This window comes from Haliotis asinina, chromosome 2 (assembly GCF_037392515.1).
Source record: "Haliotis asinina isolate JCU_RB_2024 chromosome 2, JCU_Hal_asi_v2, whole genome shotgun sequence".
In the NCBI taxonomy this organism is placed as follows: domain Eukaryota; kingdom Metazoa; phylum Mollusca; class Gastropoda; order Lepetellida; family Haliotidae; genus Haliotis; species Haliotis asinina.
Genome location: NC_090281.1, coordinates 320,364 through 344,671, shown reverse-complemented (window position 1 = coordinate 344,671; position 24,308 = coordinate 320,364). Strand labels below are relative to the sequence as shown.

General features: G+C 40.2%; 1 protein-coding gene across 2 annotated transcripts in view; it reads right to left on the bottom strand.

The window, feature by feature from the left end:
• LOC137273094 (G-protein-signaling modulator 2-like) overlaps positions 1–24,308 on the bottom strand; it is a 234,008-nt gene that overhangs the window by 32,053 nt on the left and 177,647 nt on the right. For both annotated transcript variants that reach the window (XM_067805542.1, XM_067805541.1), the window contains exons 6-11: positions 13,322–13,445; positions 8,414–8,529; positions 5,969–6,233; positions 3,288–3,379; positions 3,114–3,178; positions 2,467–2,543 (exon numbers count right to left, since the gene is read on the bottom strand). In XM_067805542.1, the coding sequence (XP_067661643.1) occupies positions 2,467–2,543; positions 3,114–3,178; positions 3,288–3,379; positions 5,969–6,233; positions 8,414–8,529; positions 13,322–13,445 (739 nt within the window). The remainder of the gene's footprint in view (positions 1–2,466; positions 2,544–3,113; positions 3,179–3,287; positions 3,380–5,968; positions 6,234–8,413; positions 8,530–13,321; positions 13,446–24,308) is intronic.

The following is a 24,308-nucleotide window of genomic DNA, read 5'->3' as shown; positions in this document are numbered from 1 at the left end:
AAGAGGTGCACTTAGTAGGCCAACAGCATGCATGCATCTCGCTGCAACTCTCTGAAGCTGTACACTGTGATGAGCAAGTGTGGCACTGGTAGCAAGCGGTGCACCAAACAAAATCACTGCACTGGGAGTGACACACTAGCTGAAAGCAGAAGACTGGTAGAGAGCCATGCATCAGATGGAAACACCGAACTGGACGAAAGCGCCACACACAAAGCAAACGTCGCACTGGCTGCAGCAATAATACAGAGCACATGGAGCTTCAATATCACAAGCAACTGTGAATAATGCTGTCAACGAAAGCGGTGCACTGGAGGCAAGTGGCTGAATAAATGGATCTGGAACACACTGGTGCGAGAGACGTGTTTTCAAATCAGACTCCACTCTCAACCGAAGCGGTGCACCAAGGGGATAGCACTGCAATGGACTGCAGCGTGTACAAGCCAATGGCAGACGGAATCTGTGGGGAATGTGCATCGACCACAGAAGATGATCAAGAATGAACTCCTGCCAGTGATAAGACCACAACCTCTTTTGGCGGTCGATCTTTTATTTCTTGCCAGCAGAGGGACCCTCCTGCATCTATCCCTGTCAACAAGCCAGCAGGAAGCCTTCCTCCTATACTCAGAAAACACCTTGTTGTCCAAGTTGGCACAGAAAGTACATGGAAAAGTCAGATTCTCAAATTGTCAAATACCTCCATAGCCACAGGTGACAAGTAAGAGAACGACAAGTACAAGCTGTCACGAGAGTGTTGGAGTGTGCTGCATGAGCTTAATGATGATAGGCTACTGAATACAGGTGTTGATATCGGCGTAAGGACAGAGGTTGGATGGTCAAAGGCCAACAACTTTTGTTTTAACGTAACTTAAGTTAAAGCATGTTCCACACATAGTGGAAGAATAAGAAGAGAGCTGCATAACGTGAGATAGGATAAGCTTAAAAATTCATAGACTTAATCAAGACTGTCCTCAACATGCTTTTCATTATTTCTGTGAAATTATGTGTGGCTAGATTGGCAATGGAAAGCAATTTCAAAACAAAATCACCCCTGATTGCAAGGTCTTGAGCTAGTACATACATATCAGTGAACTACCCCTGACATCAATGTTCGGAGCTGGTATATACACATATCAGGGAATCACCCTTGATTGCAAGTTCCTGAGTTAGTACATACTTATCAGTGAATCACCCCTGATATCCATGTCTGGAGCTAGTACATACATATCAATGAATCACCCCTGATTACAAGGTCTTGAGCTAGAACATACATATTGGTGAATTATCCCTGATTGCAATGTCCAGAGCTAGTACATACATATCAATGAATTATCCCTGATTGCAATGTACAGAGCTAGTACATGCATATCAAAGAATCACCCCTGATGGCAAGGTCTTGAGCTAGTATAATAGATATAAGAGAATCACCCTTGATTGCAAGGTCTTGAACTAGTACATACATATCAATGAATCACCTTTGACTGCAAGGTCTTGAGCTAGAAGATACATAGGAGTGAATCACCCTTAATTGCAAGGTCTTGAGCTAGTACAGACATATCAATGAATCACCCCATATTGCTATGTCTGGAGCTCATACATGCCAATTTTTTGGGGGTATGAAACAAGTCTGGTATTTAGTACACAAATACTTTTGAATCAAAAGCATCATGTCTGATAATGCCACTGCAAATTTCACATTGTCAATGACCAAACACATGACCCACCATCCAAAGATCAACATGCTCCTGCTGTTATTACCATAACACAAGATGTTCATGCAAAGGGATACTAGATGTTGCTATTCGTATTATTGAAGGTTAAGTGTTCCAGGTGCAGGCAGCATATTTAGTATTTTTGCTTTATGTTGATATAATTAGCCTCCCTGCCTCGCAAATTTAGTTGTACACTGTTAAATTAGCTTACTAACTGATACTAACACAATCAACTCTCTTTCATTCTAACAAACGCTAAAACAATCTGCATTCTTCCATTCTTAACACAATCAGCAGTCTTCCATTCTTAACACAATTAGCAGTCTTCCATTCTTAACACAATCAGTACTCTTCCCTCTACCAAAGGTGACCACAGTCAGTGTTCTTCAATCAAAACAAAAGTTAACATAATAAATATTATTCCATTCTTATAAAGATTAACACACTCAGCTTTCTTCAGTCCTCAACACAATCAGCATTCTTCCATTTTAACAGACAAACACAATGAGTGCTATTCCATTCTAACAGGCTAACACAATGAGTACTATTCCATTCTAACACGCTAACACAATGAGTACTATTCCATTCTAACAGCCAAACACAATGAGTACTATTCCATTCTAACAAGCTAACACAATCAGTACTATTCCATTCTAACAAAGCTTAACACACAATTAGCATTGCTCCATTAGGTAACACTATGTGTAACAGTTTGCACTGTACTGTTCTGTCAAAGGTTACCAAATCAAATAACTACCTTGTTTTTATCTGGAGTTAGTTTCATTAATTCCATGTTTTCCATACTGAATCTTCGTGCACGGTTTGGGCGACGTCCTGGAACAACAGAGATTAAAACTTCCTTAACATAATAAGACATGGTAGGTACCATGTAACAAATGAATGTGATAGAGCAGACTGATAAGCTACCATATAACAAGTGCCTGTGGTAGAACAGACTGATAAGCTACCATGTAACAAGTGCCTGTGGTAGAACAGACTGATAAGCTACCATGTAACAAGTGCCTGTGGTAGAACAGATTGATTAGCTACTATGTAACAAGTGCCTGTGGTAGAAGAGACTGATAAGCTACCATGTAACAAGTGCCTGTGGTAGAACAGACTGATAAGCTACCATGTAACAAGTGCCTGTGGTAGAAGAGACTGATAAGCTACCATGTAACAAATGAATGTGATAGAGCAGACTGATAAGCTACCATGTAACAAGTGCCTGTGGTAGAACAGACTGATAAGCTACCATGTAACAAGTGCCTGTGGTAGAACAGATTGATTAGCTACTATGTAACAAGTGCCTGTGGTAGAACAGACTCATTAGCTACCATGTAACAAGTGCCTGTAATAGAAGAGACTGAATAGCTGCCATTTGACAAGTTGCGGTAATCTTACCTAGAGCCACATCACTAACATCCTTCCCTCCTGCATCCCTCAAGTCAGACAGCACACCACAGGAACTGGAATAATTAATCGATATCATCAGAAGTTAGTTAACAGTTAGTTAACGCATCTATTGAAGGAGTATCCCCAATTACTGTTCCATGTGTCAAGTGGTTTTATCATTACCTGTTCTCCTTGCTGTGATCTGTCATGCCTAGTGCGGAACGGAGATCAACAAGGTTCATCTTTGCGGTCATCTGTCCTGTTTCATCACCAATCTAAAAGTAACATGGCCAACATATATCAGTTATAGAAGCTGGTCAACATACTTCACCGGCAGTGTTCAGGTGACCAAACAGGTCAGTTACATGTTCAGATGAGCTAACAGGTTAGCTCAGTGGAGATGTTCAGGTGAGCTAACAGGTTAGCTCAAAGGAGATGTTCAGGGGTTCATGTTTCAAGCATAATGGTACGAGGGTTGGCTGAAAAGTTCTAAGCCTCACTGTGAATAAAAGTTACAAAGTCCACGTTTGTAATTTATTTTTCTACATAGTCCCCTTCCAAGTTCACACACTTTTGCCAGCGATGCTGCAAGGCCCGAATCTTAGTCAGGAAGAAATCTTCTTCAGCTACCCTAAAAAAATCAGTCACAGCGGAAATGACGTCATCATTACTTGCAAAATGGCGACCGGCGAGTTCCTTTTTCATTTTGGGGAACAGGTGGAAGTCAGAAGGAGCCAAATCAGGTGAATAAGGAGGATGGTCAATGAGTTCAAAGCCACAATCGCGGATTGTTGACATGGCAACCACTAATTTGTGAACAGACGCATTGTCTTGGTGGAAGAGGACACCTTTAGCGATCATCCCTCGTCGTTTGGCTTTGATTGCTTCTCGCAACTGGTTCAGTAGATCAGCATAGTATCTGCTGTTGATAGTTTGACCTTTTTCAAGATAATCAAAGAGCAGAATACCCCTGGAATCCCAAAAGACTGATGCCATCACCTTTCCAGCTGAAGGAACAGACTTGGCTTTCTTCGGAGCTGGTGAATCAGGATGCTTCCACTGTTTTGACTGTAGTTTTGTTTCTGGTTGAAAGTGATGTATCCAGGTCTCATCCATGGTTACAAATCGTGCCACAAAATCATCGGGATCTGCTTCAAAACGACGCAAACTGTCAAGGGACGTCTGGAACCTGACACGTTTCTGTTCTGTTGTCAAGAGCTTTGGCACCCATCTTGCAGAAACTTTAGTCATTCCTAATTCGTTGGTGATAATATGCTCAACCCTCTCATGAGAGATGCCTACTACACTTGCAATATGTCGAGTAGTCAATCGTCAATCATCCATCAACATATCGAGCACTCGCGTGATGTTTTCTGGAGTGGTTGCTGTTGAAGGCCTTCCTGAGCGTGGGTCATCATCAAGGCTTTGTCTGCCACGCTTAAATTCTGCTGCAGCCCACTTCTCTACTGTGGAGAATGAATGAGCATCATCCCCTGGAGTGGAGACCATGTCACAATGTATCTGTGTTGGGGACATCCCTTTCTTTTGCAAGTACTTGATGACTGCCCTGTATTCAGTTTTGTCCATTTCTGATGATTTCAGAGGGTAGGTTTACCAAAAGAGCTGTAGTTGAGATAAAACTATTAGTATGTTTGTAGTTCTTGTGTCTATGATTCACTAAATGATTGTCCTCATTGGTAGCAATGAGTACTTTTCAGCCAACCCTCGTAAGTATAGACACAATATGACTGGTGAAAAGATAACACCACTCACAACACTTAAGAATTGGATTTTTAATAGATAAACATATTTAAAATATAAAATCTGATGACAAACAGCAGTGAAACATCTAGATAAAAACAGACAATTTGAACTAGCCTCTATCACTCATAGCGGATTTCTAAATAGTACAATGCAATATGGACCCAGTTTGATTTACCTAATCCTTTCCACTGCTTGCACTTGAAGCGAAATTTAGCCATCATACTGAATAACACCCATATTATATTCTTAAAAAAACTTAAATTCATTGTGAACATGTTGGGACTTTCATATCAGCACAGGAGAATGACAGATGAAGTAAAAACCAAGACCTGTTATAGCTTCTGAAAGCAGATGTCTCCTTACTTTCTCTGTCCCTGAACACTTTCTTTCTAAAGCATATGTTGGGTAAGGTAATACAAAGATTGTTCCTTATCCTGGAACTGGAAAATGAGTGGTTCATGTCCAAAAGTAACAGAGGCAGTGGGGTAGCCTAGTAGTTAAAGCGTTCCCTTGTCACACTGAAGGCTCGGGTTTGATTAACCATATGGGTGCCATGTGTCAAGCCCATTTCTGGTGTCCCCTGCCATGATATTGCTGGAATGTTGCTGAGAGTGCCATAAAACCTCACTCATTCACTCATACTAAATACAAATACCTTTCTGAAGAAATTTCTTTTGGGTTGTTTTCACATAAACCATTCACAGGTAAAGAAAACATGGAAAGTACCATGCAAATTCACTGCATTGACAAGTACAGCCTGGCAGTAAGGATCTTTCTGGTGTTCCCTGCCATGATATTGCTGGAATGTTGCTGAAAGTGCCATAAAACCTCACTCATTCACTCATACTAAATACAAATACCTTTCTGAAGAAATTTCTTTTGGGTTGTTTTCACATAAACCATTCACAGGTAAAGAAAACATGGAAAGTACCATGCAAATTCACTGCATTGACAAGTACAGCCTGGCAGTAAGGAGAAACTCTTTATGACTTGGATGTCTCTTGGAAACATGTTCTTTACATATCCAGAAATTACTATTTAAACTCAATTACTGCCTTATATACCTGCCCAAGTGCCTGTGGTGTAAGGTGTCACCTTACCTCTCGAGATATGTCCAGGTGTTTTGTTGCAAACTTTAGTGCTGCTTCATGTTCCCCTAAGGCTGAATGGGCATTGCCCAGGCTCCAGCAGGCCCGTCCCTCCCCAACCCGGTCATGTAATTCTTGAGCAATTCGTAGATGTCTCATATGGTACTCAATGGCTTTTTCATAGTCACGTAGTAATGTGTATGTATTGCCAAGGCTGTAGCAGGCCTGTGCCTCCAGGGCCTTGTCTTCTAGTTGTGTTGCAATTTGTAAACTCTTCCTGAAAAAAGGGATAATTAATGCTTGTCACTTTTATGGAAGCCAGAAAACTGAGAATGAAGATTTTTATGGATATCAATTTCTTTATTATGAGAACACAACGTTTCGGAGTTAATGCTTACTCCTTCATCAGGTGAGAACCCTGGACATTCAGTTCGATGGGAGGACACTAGGATACTAACTACCAACAACAACTGGCACCAAAGGAAACTACACATGGCCATCGAGATCCGGAGACAGAAACCAGCAACCAACCCTGACCAAGGAGTGTACCTACCAAGTGCCTTGTACTTGTTGATAAATTAATCTCATCTATCTTTGCACATTCTATCTATGCAATTCCTTAGTGTTTACACTACAGTGTGCCAATGTATAGCCAATCTACCCGTGTACATCCTTACCAAATCAACCCTCATGTAAATCATGTACATCATCCTTAATCCAGAATCATGTGTTATGTAAACATCATCCAATCATGCGTAATGTATCACCATTGGCTTCCTTCATTGTTATCATAAATGGTGGCTTCTTATCAGTGCTTGTTTATACTGGCTTCCAGCTTTCGTTAATTCATTCCACTTGTTACTCTGTTATTGTTTTACCTGTACATATAAATATAGCTCTGTACCCCATTCTCATTCACCTGATGAAGGAGTAATTATAAGCATTAACTCCGAAACCTTGTGTTCTTATAATAAAGAAGCTGATATCCATAAAAATCTTCATTCTTATGTATTTCACTTCTAAATGCCCTTCAAAGACCAGAAAACTGAGTCTGTCTAGAAAACACTGGTCACTCAACACAGGAGCTTACTTGTATTGCTCTGCTGCAACTACACTGGAACCCAACAAACATTGGTCACTCAACACAGGAACTTACTTGTATTGCTCTGCTGCAACTAGATTGGAATCCAACAAACATTGGTCACTCAACACAGGAACTTACTTGTATTGCTCTGCTGCAACTACACTGGAACCCAACAAACATTGGTCACTCAACACAGGAGCTTACTTGTATTGCTCTGCTGCAACTACACTGGAACCCAACAAACATTGGTCACTCAACACAGGAACTTACTTCCATTGCTCTGCTGCAACTACACTGGAACCCAACAAACACTGGTCACTCAACACAGGAACTTACTTGCATTGCTCTGCTGCAACTACACTGGAACCCAACAAACATTGGTCACTCAACACAGGAACTTACTTGTATTGCTCTGCTGCAACTACACTGGAACCCAACAAACATTGGTCACTCAACACAGGAACTTACTTGTATTGCTCTGCTGCAACTACACTGGAACCCAACAAACATTGGTCACTCAACACAGGAGCTTACTTGTACTGCTCTGCTGCAACTACGCTAGAACCCAGCAAACACTGGTCACTCAACACAGGAACTTACTTGTATTACTCTGCTGCAACTACGCTGGAACCCAACAAACATTGGTCACTCAACACAGGAACTTACTTGTATTGCTCTGCTGCAACTACGCTGGAACCCAAGAAACATTGGTCACTCAACACAGGAACTTACTTGCATTGCTCTGCTGCAACTAGATTGGAACCCAACAAACATTGGTCACTTAACACAGGAACTTACTTGCATTGGAACCCAACAAACATTGGTCACTCAATACAGGAACTTACTTCCATTGCTCTGCTGCAACTACACTGGAACCCAACAAACATTGGTCACTCAACACAGGAACTTACTTGCATTGCTCTGCTGCAACTACACTGGAACCCAACAAACATTGGTCACTCAACACAGGAGCTTACTTGCATTGCTCTGCTGCAACTACGCTGGAACCCAACAAACACTGGTCACTCAACACAGGAACTTACTTCCATTGCTCTGCTGCAACTACACTGGAACCCAACAAACATTGGTCACTCAACACAGGAACTTACTTGTATTGCTCTGCTGCAACTAGACTGGAACCCAAGAAACATTGGTCACTCAACACAGGAGCTTACTTGTATTGCTCTGCTGCAACTACACTGGAACCCAACAAACACTGGTCACTTAACACAGGAACTTACTTGTATTACTCTGCTGCAACTACACTGGAACCCAACAAACATTGGTCACTCAACACAGGAACTTACTTGCATTGCTCTGCTGCAACTACGCTGGAACCCAACAAACACTGGTCACCCAACACAGGAGCTTACTTGTATTGCTCTGCTGCAATCTCAAATTCTCCCAGAAATATGTGCGCATTCCCCAGGTTGGTGTATGCACGGCGCTCAGCTGCCTTATCTCCAAACTCCTTAGCAATTGCAAGTCTCTGTAAGAAACAGGAATGCAGTTATCTGGTCATCAGGTGTGTGTGACAGGTATACCTTTGTGTAAATAACAGAAGCTATGTCCTGGTCTGTGAAACAGAAGGTGTGTGAGAAGGCATGTCCTGGTGTATGTAAGAGAAGGCATGTCCTGGTGTATGCAACAGAAGGCTATGTGATGGTGTATGTAAGAGAATGTCAGCCCTGGCATACGTAAGAGAAGTCATGTCTTGATGTATGTAAGAGAAAGTCAGTCCTGGTGTATGTAAGGGAAAGCATGTCCTGGTGTATGTAAGAGAATGTCAGTCCTGGCATATGTAAGAGAGGTCATGTTTTGATGTATGTAAGAGAAAGTCAGCCCTGGTGTATATAAGCGAAAGTCAGTCTTGGTGTATGTAAGAGAAGGCATGTCCTGGTGTATGTAAGCGAAAGTCAGTCTTGGTGTATGTAAGAGAAGGCATGTCCTGGTGTATGTAAGCGAAAGTCAGTCTTGGTGTATGTAAGAGAAGGCATGTCCTGGCATATGTAAGAGAAGGCATGTCCTGGTGTTTGAAAGAATGAATCAATGAATGAACAAATCCGAAGAATATTATCATATGCATCAAATATTTACAACATATTCACAAGGCGGGTACATTCATGTACAGGGCTAGGGCAATGAAGGATCTACAATATACAATTGAGTGAGGATACCATGGAATACAGGTATTTACAAAATAGGATAACCATACATCTCCATGTCATTTCATCTATGTGTTCGGTAACACGTATTTCACCTCCAGGAAAGAAAGACACATTTCATCATCTGGCGGTAGTTCGACTTTACAGACATATTAACATGAAAAAAATTAAAGTGTGGAAAAGAACTGATTCTTGCTGTACATATAATGCCCTCAGTGTAGAACTATATGACATAGTCATTAAAGTGTCTTTCATAGAGTTCATAATGATTTGCAACTTTTCCTGGAGAATTGATTTGTACACAATATTGTAAGACGTCTCTAGGACATTGTGGACTTTAAGTCTATGTGGACCAAAAGTACAGTGGGTTAGGCGGTATTTGGACATATCCTGTCTCACACACTTGAGTCGGCCATCGTTCAAGTTTAGTTTCATTAACACTGTTAAAAACGGTAACCTCCCAGTATGGCCCATCTTACTATAGCCCGCATGTTTTGTCCTTGTGTGTGTAAGAGAAGGTTATGTCCTGGTGTATTTAAGAGAAGGTATGTCCTGGTGTATGTAAGAGAAGGTATGTCCTGGTGTATGTAAGAGAGGTTATGTCCTGGTGTATGTAAGAGAAGGCATGTCCTGGTGTATGTAAGAGAAGGTATGTCCTGGTGTATGTAAGAGAGGTTATGTCCTGGTGTATGTAAGAGAGGTTATGTCCTGGTGTATGTAAGAGAAGGCATGTCCTGGTGTATGTAAGAGAAGGTATGTCCTGGTGCATGTAAAAGAAGGTGTTTAGTAGTATAGAGAGGTTTGTCATGGTGTGTGTGATACAGAAGGTGTGTTGTGATGTGTGTGTGATACAGAAGGTGTGTTGTGATGTGTGTGATACAGACGGTGTCTTGTGATACAGAAGGTGTATTTTGATGTGTTGGAGATAATAGGTCTATTGTGATGTGTGTGAGACAGAAGGTCTGCCATGGTCTGTGTGAGACAGAATGCCTGTCATGGTGAGTGTGAGACATAAGATCTGCCATTTTGTGCATGAGACAGGTCTGTTGAGGTGTGTGTGAGACAGACGGTATGTCCTGGTGTAGACAGAAGGTATGTTGCGGTGTGTGTAAATGACAGGTCTGTCATGGACTGTGTGAGACAGAAAAGAAAATCTGTTGTGGTGACTTTGGGACAGAGGGTCTGTCATATTGTGTGAGAAAGAATGTCTTTCATGGTGACAAGGTCATGGAGTGTTTGAGACACAGCGAGGAACACAAGGAAATGGGCTTCACAATGTCTAGCTGTATGTAAGAGAAGGTAGGTCTTGGTGTATTGTAAGAGTAGGTTATGTAATGGTGTACATAGCAGAAGGTGTCACCTGGTGAGAGAAGGCATGTCCTGGTGTATGTAAGAGAAGGCATGTCTTTGTGTAAGAGACGGTTATGACCTGGTGAGAGAAGGTATGTCCTGGTGTAGGTAAGATAAGGAATGCCCTGGTGTATGCAAGAGATGGTATGTCCTTGTGCATGTAAGAGATGATATGTCCTGGTGTATGTAAGAGAAGGTATGTCAGGTATGTCCTGGTGTATGTAAGAGAAGGTTATGTCCTGGTGTATGTACGAGAAGGCATGTCCTGGTGTATGTAAGAGAAGGTATGTCAGGTATGTCCTGGTGTATGCAAGAGAAGGTTATGTCCTGGTGTATGTGTAGCGGCCACAAAATTTCCGAGTCCCATGCTGGGATTTGAACGACGGACCCTCCGATCCGAAGTCGGACGCCTTGTCCACATGACCAAAGAGGTTAACCCCGTCAGCAAGCTGACAAGGTAAGGATGTCATCTGTGGGATGACTCCACGCCCTGCTACATACTCCCCCGTCAACAGAAGGCACGTCCGGGGCTGCATAGTTGGGTACTGAGGCTTATTTTGTTCAAATATGATATGAGCGTGCTCAGCCCCACGTTGGGCGCCAATGTAGCGGCCACAAAATTTCCGAGTCCCGTGCTGGGATTCGAACGACGGACCCTCCGATCCGAGGTCGGACGCCTTGTCCACATGACCAAAGAGGTTAACCCCGTAAGCAAGCTGACAAGGTAAGGATGTCATCTGTGGGATGACTCTACACCCTGCTACATACTCCCCCGTCAACAGAAGGCACGTCCCGGGCCGCATAGTTGGGTACTGAGGTTTATTTTGTTCAAATGTGATATGAATGTGCTCAGCCCCACGTTGTATGTAGCAGGGCGTGGAGTCATCCCACAGATGACATCCTTACCTTGTCAGCTTGCTGATGGGGTTAACCTCTTTGGTCATGTGGACAAGGCGTCCGACCTCGGATCGGAAGGTCCGTCGTTCAAATCCCAGCACGGGACTCGGAAATTTTGTGGCCGCTACATATGTAAAAGAAGGTGTGTAGTGGTATAGAGAGAGGTTTGTCATGGTGTGTGTGATACAGAAGGTGTGTTTTGATGTGTGTGATACAGAAGGTGTATTTTGATCTGTTCGAGATAGAAGGTCTATTGTGATGTGTGTGAGACAGGAGGTCTGCTATGGTCTGTGTGAGACAGAATGCTTGTCATGGTGAGTGTGAGACAAAAGATCTGCCATTTTGTGCATGAGATAGAAGGTCTGTTGAGGTGTGTGTGAGACAGACAGTATGTCCTGGTGTAGACAGAAGGTATGTTGCGGTGTGTGTAAATGACAGGTCTGTCATGGACTGTGTGAGACGGAAGGTGTATGTGATACAGAAAAGAAAATCTGTTGTGGTGACTTTGGGACAGAGGGTCTGTCATATTGTGTGAGAAAGAATGTCTTTCATGGTGACAAGGTCATGGAGTGTTTGAGACACAGCGAGGAACACAAGGAAATGGGCTTCACAATGTCTAGCTGTATGTAAGAGAAGGTAGGTCTTGGTGTATTGTAAGAGTAGGTTATGTAATGGTGTACGTAGCAGAAGGTGTCACCTGGTGAGAGAAGGCAGGTCTTGGTGTATGCAAAAAAAAGATTATGTCCTGGTGTATGTAAGAGAAGGCATGTCTTTGTGTAAGAGAAGGTTATGACCTGGTGAGAGAAGGTATGTCCTGGTGTAAGTACGAGAATGTGTGTCCTGGTGTAGGTAAGATAAGGCATGCCCTGGTGTATTTAAGAGAAGGTTATGTCCTGGTGTATGTAAGAGAAGGCATGTCCTGGTGCATGTAAAAGAAGGTGTGTAGTAGTATAGAGAGAGGTCTGTTATGGTGTGTGTGATACAGAAGGTGTGTTGTGATGTGTGTGTGATACAGAAGGTGTATCTTGATGTGTTTGAGACAGTAGGTCTATTGTGATGTATGTGAGACAGAAGTTCTGCCATGGTCTGTGTGAGATAGAATGCCGTCATGGTGAGTGTGAGACATAAGATCTGCCATTTTGTGCATGAGATAGAAGGTCTGTTGAGGTGTGTATGAGACAGATGGTGTGTCCTGGTGTAGACAGAAGGTATGTTGCGGTGTGTGTAAATGACAGGTCTGTCATGGACTGTGTGAGACAGAAGGTGTGTGTGATACAGAAAAGAAAATCTGTTGTGGTGACTTTGGGACAGAGGGTCTGTCATATAGTATGACACAGAATGTCTGTCATGGTGACAAGGTCTGTCATGGAGTGTTTGAGACAGAGGGTTTGTTGTTGAGTGTGACACAGGTCTGTCATGGTGTATGAGACAGCTCTGTTGCCATTTGTGTATGGCAGGTCTGTCATGATGTGTATGAGACAAAAGGTCTTTTGCGGTGTGTGAGAGACAGAACCTGATCTGTTGTGTGTGAAAAGCAGTTCTGTCATGGTGTATGTGAGACAGAAGGTCTGTTGCAGGGTGTGTGAGGTAGGTCTGTCACAAAGTGTGTGAGACAGAACCTGGTCTATTGTGGTGTGAGTGAGGCAGGTCTGTCATGGTGTGTGTGAGACAGGAGGTCTGCTGCGATGTGTGTGAGGTAGGTCTGTCATGGTGTTTGATACAGAAGGTCTGTTTTACTGAGTGTGAGAAAGAAGATCTGGCTTGGTGAGACAAAAGATTTGTATTGTGTGAGACAGAAAGTGTGTCATGGTGTGTTGAGATAAAAGGTGTGTTGCAGTGTATTTTATAGATATGCCCTGGTGAAATCACCTCTTCATGAAACTTGATGGCCTGGCTGAAGTTGCCCAAGAGGTAGTGGGTGTTGCCCAGGTTTCCACATGCACGACCCTGTGCAGCGCGATCACCCAGTTCCCGTACAATGGTCAGGTTTTCTCTGTTTGATATACAAAAGTAACAATTAGATCACACAATGACAAACTATCTCTACCCACTACACTACATAGTGAGTCAATATACCATGGTAGACAATGGCCACAGTAAATGACACCACTAACTAGCATAGTGACACTGAACATGGTATGCCATGGTTTAAATATTAATGGCAGGCCATACCGATTAGCAAGCATGGTATACCATGGCCACATTGATTACATGTTAGGCTATCATGATATTCTGTGGTAAGAACTATCCCACACAGCATACAATGGCCTCCGGTTTATGGCATACCATAAGCACAAGTTACGTAAGAGAACATTGTGCAGCTGATTGTCATATGTGAATAATTTAATTATAATTTAAGTTGATACAACGTTGACAAGTTGCCATGCAACATATAAATTCATCACCAATAGATGTAACATAAATTAAATATCAAGCAGCAAAGAGGACACAAAAAGAAAACTAGATTTGGATAGGATTTCCTTTTCATTCATATCTTCAGCAGAAAATTTTTATTAATTATTTAAAAACGACACAAGAACCTGTATTGATACATTGTGCTCTAGAATTAAAGAAGCTGTCATCCATATATATACTTGTCCTATCTTTACTACAACTTCGATATCTATCAGTCTGTATCCAGGAAAATGAACTAATTCAGAACACCATTTCATGCAATAGATTGTACTATCCAATTTCAGAAATCATAATCCCTTCAGACTATGGTTTAAAAGTAGAATTTACTACAGGGCCCCAAATCATCTACCTGGAAGTTGTACAAGCAGCATCACAATTTCTCTTAGAAGAAACAGGATGCACACGAGTTGGAAGAATCTTCAGGAAGAGCAGTGGTAACATCACAGGAGATGCCAACATTGGTTCAAGAATTATAAGTTAGTATGTATGTTCCAGCAATATCATGGCAAGGAACACAAGAAAGGGCTACACACATTGTACTCGTGAGGAATCGAACCCAAGTCTTCAGTTTGATTCAGTGTTACAAGAATGTATTTTCTGTAAATTGTAATACTGATTAAGTGATAATTATTATTGGGTCACAATGTCAAGAGCTTCTAGTGATAGTTCTTTTGGGTCACATTTCGTATCATTTATAATTCCATGCTCTTAGTACTTTGGCAGCAGGTAGCAGTTTAGAGTTACCTCCCTTGAGTATGTGATGTATTTCCGGAAGTCACAAAATTCTACCTTAATGGCAATGGTGGCATATCGTGCTTGAATGTTCTGGAATCAGTGACTTTGTAGCTAAAGGCTGGTTACTAGGCTGATGATGGACACACACAGATTAGCTGGAGTAAATCAACCAGCCTGCCTCTCCGTCAACGCTTGACCTACATACCTGCTGCCTGATGGCTCACTGCGTTACATTGATCATAACTGTTTCTCACTCTCAAACCAAGACTGGTGAGTTGATATTATATTTGTGACCCATTACTTTAGATTTGACTCAGTTGCATTGTGCATGAAACTTCTCTTGTGAATTTTTGTATCTTGGCCTTGTTTGCTGAATACATATTACTGAATATCTTAGACTTGCCAGTGTTATATTTTGCTGGTTCTGAGGGGATTTCTTATACCTTTTGTCACAGCAAATTATTAACCGTAACAGAAGTGTGAACTTCAGGCTCAGGAATATAATCATCTAGCAGAACTTCATCTTGGTGTTTCAACATTAGCATGATTAGCAGAATTGTCCTGTGGAAATCTGAAAAACCTTGTAACCAAATACATTTAATCACAGTCTTTCCATTTCAAAGAGTCATAAGCAAATATTGAAACTGTGTTGTTACAAGAAAAAATTATAATTGCTCAAAATGTTTAGCATTTATAACATGTCTCAGATCTTTTATCCTGATTATAACTGAACTATCTTAAATGATTTATTTACACTGATGACTTTAAATTATTTTTTTAATACAAAGAGTCCATAATATAACAAGTAACAAAACATTCATCAGGAATTAAAACTCAAAACTGGCCTCTAAATCACTAGTTTACATTCATAAGCAAATATATTATTCTGATATGTCTGCATTTCCCATTACTTAAAATAATCAGCATATCATAATATAGAAAAATGTATTTTCAAGTAACTGAACCTATATCCAACTTAAATACATAGCTAAACATTGTGGCACATTCACTATTAATTTTAGTAAGTAATTATTCCAAAACTGAATACAAATACGAGAGAGAGAAAATGAAACATCTTAAAAAGTGCCTATAGCAATTATCTCCCTTTTCATTACCATTTGAATATATTTTGTTGTGTTTCCAATCTTACTTAACACCTTGAACTTTGCACAATCTGCATGTGCTCTGATAACACAACTCCAATTTTTTCAGTCACAACATTGTTTTTTGTTGTTTTTCTTTTAAGTACCATTAGATACTTCTGTGAGACAGGTGTGTGTGATACAGAATCTGTTGTGTATGTAAGAGAGGGTTATGTTCTGGTGTATGTAAGAGAAGACATGTCCTGGTGTATGTAAGAGAAGGCATGTCCTGGTGTATGTAAGAGAAGGCATGTCCTGGTGTATGTAAGAGAACGCATGTCCTGGTGTATGTAAGAGAAGGTATGTCCTGGTGTATGTAAGAGAAGGCATGTCCTGGTGTATGTAAGAGAAGGTATGTCCTGGTGTATGTAAGAGAAGGCATGTCCTGGTGTATGTAAGAGAAGGTATGTCCTGGTGTATGTAAGAGAACGCATGTCCTGGTGTATGTAAGAGAAGGTATGTCCTGGTGTATGTAAGAGAAGGCATGTCCTGGTGTATGTAAGAGAAGGCATGTCCTGGTGTATGTAAGAGAACGCATGTCCTGGTGTATGTAAGAGAAGGTATGTCCTGGTGTATGTAAGAGAAGGCATGTCCTGGTGTATGTAAGAGAAGGTATGTCCTGGTGTATGTAAGAGAAGGTATGTCCTGGTGTATGTAAGAGAAGGTATGTCCTGGTGTATGTAAGAGAAGGCATGTCCTGGTGTATGTAAGAGAAGGGATGTCCTGGTGTATGTAAGAGAACGCATGTCCTGGTGTATGTAAGAGAAGGTATGTCCTGGTGTATGTAAGAGAAGGCATGTCCTGGTGTATGTAAGAGAAGGTATGTCCTGGTGCATGTAAATGAAGGTGTATAGTAGTATAAGAGAGGTTTGTCATGGTGTGCGTGATACAGAAGGTGTATCTTGATGTGTTCGAGATAGAAGGTCTATTGTGATGTGTGCGAGACAGAAGGTCTGCCATGGTCTGTGCGAGACAGAATGCCTGTCATGGTGAGTGTGAGACAGATGATATGTCCTGGTGTAGACAGAAGGTATGCTGTGGTGTGTGTAAATGACAGGTCTGTCATGGACTGTGTGAGACAGAAGGTGTGCGTGATACAGAAAAGAAAATCCGTTGTGGTGACTTTGGGACAGAAGGTCTGTGATATTGTGTGAGAAAGAATGTCTTTCATGGAGTGTTTGAGACAGAGGGTTTGTTACGGAGTGATAGATGTGTGAAATAACATACACAAAGCTCATATTAACATTCAGTACACATGACTAACTTTCTGTTTGAGACTGAGAGATATACACTGTATAAAATCACCACTTGATACACTGCTATATGTTATAAAATCTTTCTGTCATTCTCCTCCCCTTCACCTGTGTTCATATGTGCATATTCCGGCACTCAAAATAATTTCAATATTGCTGTTATTTACGTACTACTCATGGAAATCAACTAGGCATGTATCCATAGGCAATAAATCTAGCTGATTCCTTCATCGTGAGTTCTTGACATATCCATCATTGGATTATCCACAAAATCCGTCAATCGCAAATACATTAGTGATATTCATCGCTTGGATTATTGTCTGTTGGCGAAGTTGTGCTTCACGCGTTTACAGACAGCAGCTATGGCAACATGCCAGGAAATGGATGTTGAATGTTTGAAGTGGAAACATATCTATAGAAAAGAAAAATTAAGTGTAAATAAAAACACTTAGACCAGGAATAAATCACAGCTATAAATAGAATAAGTTGTATGATTAGAGTTATCTGTCCTTGAGGTTGCAATAGATTACAGATAAAAGATGTGTGGCTGTGTTTGGCGCAAAAGTCGGAACCGCATATCAGGCGATCAAGTTATTTCATAACAACAGTGGATAATTTCTCATCTTATGAACAAATAATGGCAAGAATTACAATATTTAGGCATCTTTATCGAAATTTGAATTTGTCAATATACATGTCCTATTATTGGGGGCATGGTGGGCGAGCTGTCTCAAGCGCCAGGCTACTAATCCAGCAAGCTTGGAGGTGCCAGGATCAAGCCCCTCTGTGACCGGGTATGAAAAACCTTGGGGTCAACTTTGTGTTCCTCAATCCCTACTGTGCAGTACACAACCCTGCGCACTTAAAAGAACCCACAAATCCATTGGTAGATGACTAGATGGTGACCACACAAATACATGCAAACACCTAGTTGTGGGTACAGCAACATGCAGTAAACATGGACAAAGTACCTCGTAAGGATTGGAAAGCCACATTAACTCGGTGCGCCTGGTAGGCTGCAAGAGTTGAGACTGACATCCAGTGTGCCGTTGCGATGGACATCCAATGACCCTAACTAATTGAATATTGGTGCAATACAATTATCTAGTTGTATTGTCAACAGCATGGAAGGATATTCTGACTTCATGTTCCTTCATTGATGACAATGTACATACAGGTTTAGAAAGCTTCCATGCAAGCATGGCGACATCAAATTAGTTTTCCACATTTCTCTTTACTCCCAGTACCAAGTCGACTGTTAATGTTTTTACTGTTTTATGTTTTTGCTTCGCAATTAACTTTGCAAAAGGCATACTTACATTAATAAATTATCTGCATGCCTCCCGATCGTGATCAATCACGGGAGAAATTCAATGAAATGGGATGATTTTGACAGGAAAACTTTACTTTATGGAGTAAATATGAATAAGAAAAACAATTAGAAATCTTTCACAGTATCAACTGGTTACGCAGCTATTTAAACAGGGTAAGTTTACTCTGAAGTGTCCCTATGTTACTAAAGCAACTCCTGTTTGGCACACAATTGTTTAATGTTCTTTCATACATTATTTGATGTATTTATCATAAAACAACAACAAAAGGCAACCAGGCAGAAACTAGTAATACCACGAGAGACAGGATTTACAGATAATTTAAACTTTATTAAAAATGTTGAAAATATATTATTGCTTCACCTTTAATACAAAACCACTTGTCTAACATGAATAAAAGTATTTATCTTGTAACATTTATTCTACATTTTTTTCTTTAATCTGGCAATGTATTGTGAATAAGATTTTTCTTTCTTTATGAACAAAAACTTCATGAAGTAAAATGTAACCTCATGAAGAGTGAAATAACTTCATGAAGTTGACAACATCTTCAAGAAGTAAGTTCTACATTTACTCTCAGTTGATGAACACTTCATGAACTCTGCATGAACTGTTCATGAAGTTCACGAAGACTTAGACGGTTAGGTGCACCAACTGGCATAAGTTCTGTTTTTTCAGTGTTCCATTTCAGTTTATTACGGAGCATCCATTCCAAACTGTCATCAATGCATGATTGGATGCCAAGTTTGACCACATAGAAGTCCTGTGGAAGACCACTTTTTGACAGTTTGGTGTCGTCTGCATATTTCTCAAATTCACAGTCATGGGAAGAGATGACCTCTGAGAGTGGTTGAGCACATAAAGTAAATAATACTGGCCCCAGGACAGAGCCCTGTGGAACTCCATACATAAGGGAACTGGGGTCGGACTGCATAGAATCAGTTTCAACTCCACTGACGTCCACTGACATAAGATTTAAACCATGCTAACACAGTACCTCAAATGCCATATGTTATTTCCATGTGCTTTAATAGAATTGAGTGGTCCAGGATATCAAACGCTGCACTCAGATCCAATAGAGCCGTCAAAGAGACGTGTCTTTCATCAGTCTGTAGCAGTACATTGTTGACAACACTAATTACAGCTTCGCTGCTATGATTCTGCCCATAAGTGGACTGGTGTATTTCCTGAAGCCCTACATCACTGAGATGTTCCAACAGTTGTCTCAGAACAACTTTTTCTAGTACCTTTGAGACAAAAGGCAGATTCGACATGGGACGGAAATTTTTTATATTGTTCGTATCCAGTCCAGCCTTATCCAGATGGGGTATAACAATTGCCTCTTTGAATTTTTGCGGAACAATGCCAGTGGAAAGAGCTCTGTTGACCATAGCAGTTATTGCAGGAGTCAATTCAGCAATGTGCTGCTTTGTGATCAAGGTTGGAATAGGGTCTAAACTACAACTTTTGCTAGGCGACTGTAAGATGATATCACGAACTGTGAAAGTTGTTGGGAAGAGGTGTAGTTTTCTTTTTTCCGATAAATTCATTAGTGACTGAGAACAGTTGCTTTGGTAACAAACTCCCTGTGATTTTTTTACAGAAATAATCCTTCTTAGCATTTTCAAGCGCAATTTTTGTAGTGCACCTTTCATTTATAACAAGAGTCATCAGAAGATGACATATCCCCTCAGACCCAACATATTTGAAAGGACAAATCATCTGACAGTTACTTACTGTGTTTTTAGACCAAGTCTGAATTGTTTCCATGCAATTCATGAAAAATATAAATGCCATATATCTGTAAGAAAAAAAAGTCACCATTTCAAGATCTGTCTCATATATCTGCCAAGATCTTTTGAAAGATATGAAATGGTTTTCAAGTTGTACTCTGGAAACGAAGTCAGCAACGTGTTCATGGAACCGAGAAAAAAATACATCATAAAAACCTGTAAATAGCAAAAGGCACCACTTTGGGGTCTGCCACACATATCTACCAAGTAACACTGACAGATATTAAGAAGATTTTGAGTTCTGCCCCGGAAACGAAACACACCTCTCACTTTTGAGAGTAAGTCCGAAACGTTTCCAAAGAAATGGAGAAAATAATAAATTACAAAAACCTGTACAATGCAAAAGGCACCACTATAGGTTCCGATTGATATATCTACCAAGTTTTGCAGAAAAACATTGAACGGCTCTGGAAACGAAGTCCATCCCTCACTTTTCAGACCAAGAAAATAATACATCACAGGATCCTGTTCATAGCAAATGGCACCACTTCAGCTTCTGACTGATATATCTACCAAGTTTTGTAGTAAAATATTGAATGCCTTTTGAGTTCTGCTCCGGAAATGAAACACACCTCTCACTTTTCAGACTGTGTCCAAAACGTTTCCATGGAAACCGAGAAAATAATAAATCACAAAAACCTGTACATAGCAAAAGGCACCACTTTAGGTTCTGACTGATATATCTACCAAGTTTTGCAGAAAAATATTGAACGGTTTTTGAGTTCTGCTCCGGAAACGAAGCCCACCCCACCATAAGACTAACACCAAAATGTTCCATGGAAAAACAAAAAAAAAATACAAATGCCAAAAATCTGTAAATAGCAAAAGGCACAACCATAGGCTGAGATGCTCATGAAACAAAATGATTACGGACGGACGGACGAACGGACGGATGGACAGACGAGGCGTCGACTATATCCGATCCCATTACATGTCAGGGGGATTAAAAAGAGGGTAATAAAAAGCACCTTATATACAGCGAGAGCCGCACATGGTGGTCAGCATAAAGCATCTCTCATTCAGCGAGAGACTCGCATATGCGTTTTACATTTTAAATTCATACTGTACCTATTATTTCAATCAATTTAGCAGTAATGATCAAAGATTAGCTTTTCTTAAGTGAAAGGTTACTTTCTGTGTTAATCAGAAGAACTATTAATGTGTTTTGATAACAATTGCTTGCAATGTCGGGGAGCTTATGCAGGCAAATGAACACATGTCTGCAAGAAAGGGGATTATTAGATGTTGTTACAGGAGGTGTTTGTTACTCGTCATTGGGAGTGAATACTAAGATACTATGTTTGCACATTGATTGAATTGATGGTGACAAGGTTACAAAACCTTCTTCTAAATTAAATCATTCATTCATTCGTTGTAATAGTTCATATAATGAATCATAGACATAAATAGCAATACTGTATTACACCCATGTTCATGTAGATTTGAAATAAACCAAGTTACTAATTTAGACCTAACTCATTTGCGACTATTGATTTTTAAAGTTGACAATAATACATAATCGAAGATGAAGTGATAACTCTTGCATCTACTCACGATATACATATATAGTACACATAATCCATACAAAGGTAACTGGGCCCTTATTCTTGAAACGTTCGTAGCCCTAAACATTCTTAACTTTGATCGTAGTCAATGTGTTAGGAATGGGCTTAAGGTGTTCGTAGGGCAACGAACATTTCGAGAATAGCTATCCTGGAGCATTTTGCTATAGCAGTTTCATGTTGATTTGAAATGTGATTTTTCAATGCAATTTACATAAGCATTGTGTAAGAAACGTTTGTATTTGATCTCTGTAATTATCTTATCCAGTGTAATTATCACGTGTATCAGATCCATCGTCAATAAAATAAGGATAATGTATCAGTTATGGAACTGATGCGTATAATCATTCAATCAGACAATACTAAATGAGATATATGAACACCTCTTTCAACCTCAAAATACCAGCCTCTGGCAGAATGCATGTCCAGGTAAAATTTTGTCCCGTGACAAGTGTAAAACAAACTAATGCCCTGTTATATCATTGGACAACCTGTTTTGTGGAGTCACACCCATTGTCAATCTTCTGAATCTTGTTTGCTTTCAAAACAAATTTAAGTATGCCCATCTTCATACATATTTGGCGAGATTCAACTGCAAGTCTATACATCACAATAAATCAGTATCGTGTAACTTTTTTTAATTCTATAATACATGTACTCGAATTATGATATTTATTCGTAACAATGTGCAGATTTTATTCAAATGTTCAGCAAGCCACATTGTTTGATGTAAACAAGTAGTGTGCGCAAAATGTATATGCAAATAAATACTATCTCTACTCAATGGCTGGACTGGGTTATCCAGGGTAAAAATAATCGGATTGTAGCGCTTTAAAGAAAAATAAACTCGTCAAAGTGCTTGTTAGTCCTACGTGTACATTTAGGACATCCTTATGACTACGTACATTCACGATACACAAACTTTTTCATGATAGCCAGAGCTGATAAAGCTGAAATCCAGCATATCGATTGGTCAACAATCTAACCAATAGTCAATCTGTATCCAAGCTGTCTAGTGACTGAATGTGCTCTTCAGAAATTTAGCCCATGCCCCATCACCTGTCATTTCCTATGTGACACATGATACAACTGGTCATAGAAAACAAATCAGCCACTATGTTGAACAGTTGAGATACAAAACGTCCTATTCGGGAACTTTGATGACACCCATCCCATGACCCTTTGTCTTATGTGTGTGCAGGGAATAGAATTATACAATATGTACACATGTATGTTCGTGTGATAACGTATATTTTCTGCACTAAATCTAGATGAACCAAAGCGACAAACTGTGAATCTGTTACACGTAAGTCACACACTAGCCTATTAGTACTTACCTTAAAATATTCAGTATATACCAGCAACGTATTAGTGAAAACGCTTCTTTCATAAAAGATTATTAGGCATGTGTGTAAATTCTTCTTTACTGCCACTGACATAGATGTTTTGAACAATTTAACCTCACACAATGATATGAGAGAGACAATTTGTTTAAGTATGTCTTACATACAAAGAATGCAGACGTGTTAAGAAAATACACATACACATGCCACCAAAAGTCTACAAGAGAAAGTGCAATAAAATCATGTAAAACGTTACATATATGTCATGTATTCACTCCTGCTTTCTTTCAACATATACCTTTACAACGCAATTAAACAATTAAACAATCAGGACTTGCTCATATGACGAGAGAGTTTCCTGTAATCTCCGAAACCTGCCAGGGATATCAGGCATGAATAGCCCTAAATAGTCTCACCACAGCCAGCCAGGCAATCAGCATGGGGTTCCAGGTGTTGAGCAGTGAAGTGGCTCTTGGGCTTAATGAGTTAATGAATAAATAACTTTCTCAGCACTTGTTCATGTGATTCTCGAACACCTGGCTGTGCCTATCTCTGCACTCCTCCCTCGTAATAAACAGTGAACTGTGTCAATATTTTAATGATAGTTAAACAACGTTTTTATTATTAGGACAAAAATTCTGCAAAAATCTTACAGAGATGGTATGATGTTTTGATTATGATCAGCATTTCATTGAGTATATTACGCTTATTAGTTTTTCCGTTACATTCAAATTCATCTGTCTGCTTTTGAGCTAAACAGACTATACAGTGAGTGAATGTGTGATTTATGTCTTCTTGTGTGTTGTAGTGAGTACATAGGCCATCTCTATACAGTGAGTGAATATGTGATTTATGTCTTCTTGTGTGTTGTAGTGAGTGCATAGGCCATCTCTATACAGTGAGTGAATATGTGATTTATGTCTTCTTGTGTGTTGTAGTGAGTGCATAGGCCATCTCTATACAGTGAGTGAATATGTGATTTATGTCTTCTTGTGTGTTGTAGTGAGTGCATAGGCCATCTCTATACAGTGAGTGAATGTGTGATTTATGTTTTCTTGTGTGTTGTAGTGAGTACATAGGCCATCTCTATACAGTGAGTGAATATGTGATTTATGTCTTCTTGTGTGTTGTAGTGAGTGCATAGGCCATCTCTATACAGTGAGTGAATGTGTGATTTATGTTTTCTTGTGTGTTGTAGTGAGTACATAGGCCATCTCTATACAGTGAGTGAATATGTGATTTATGTCTTCTTGTGTGTTGTAGTGAGTGCATAGGCCATCTC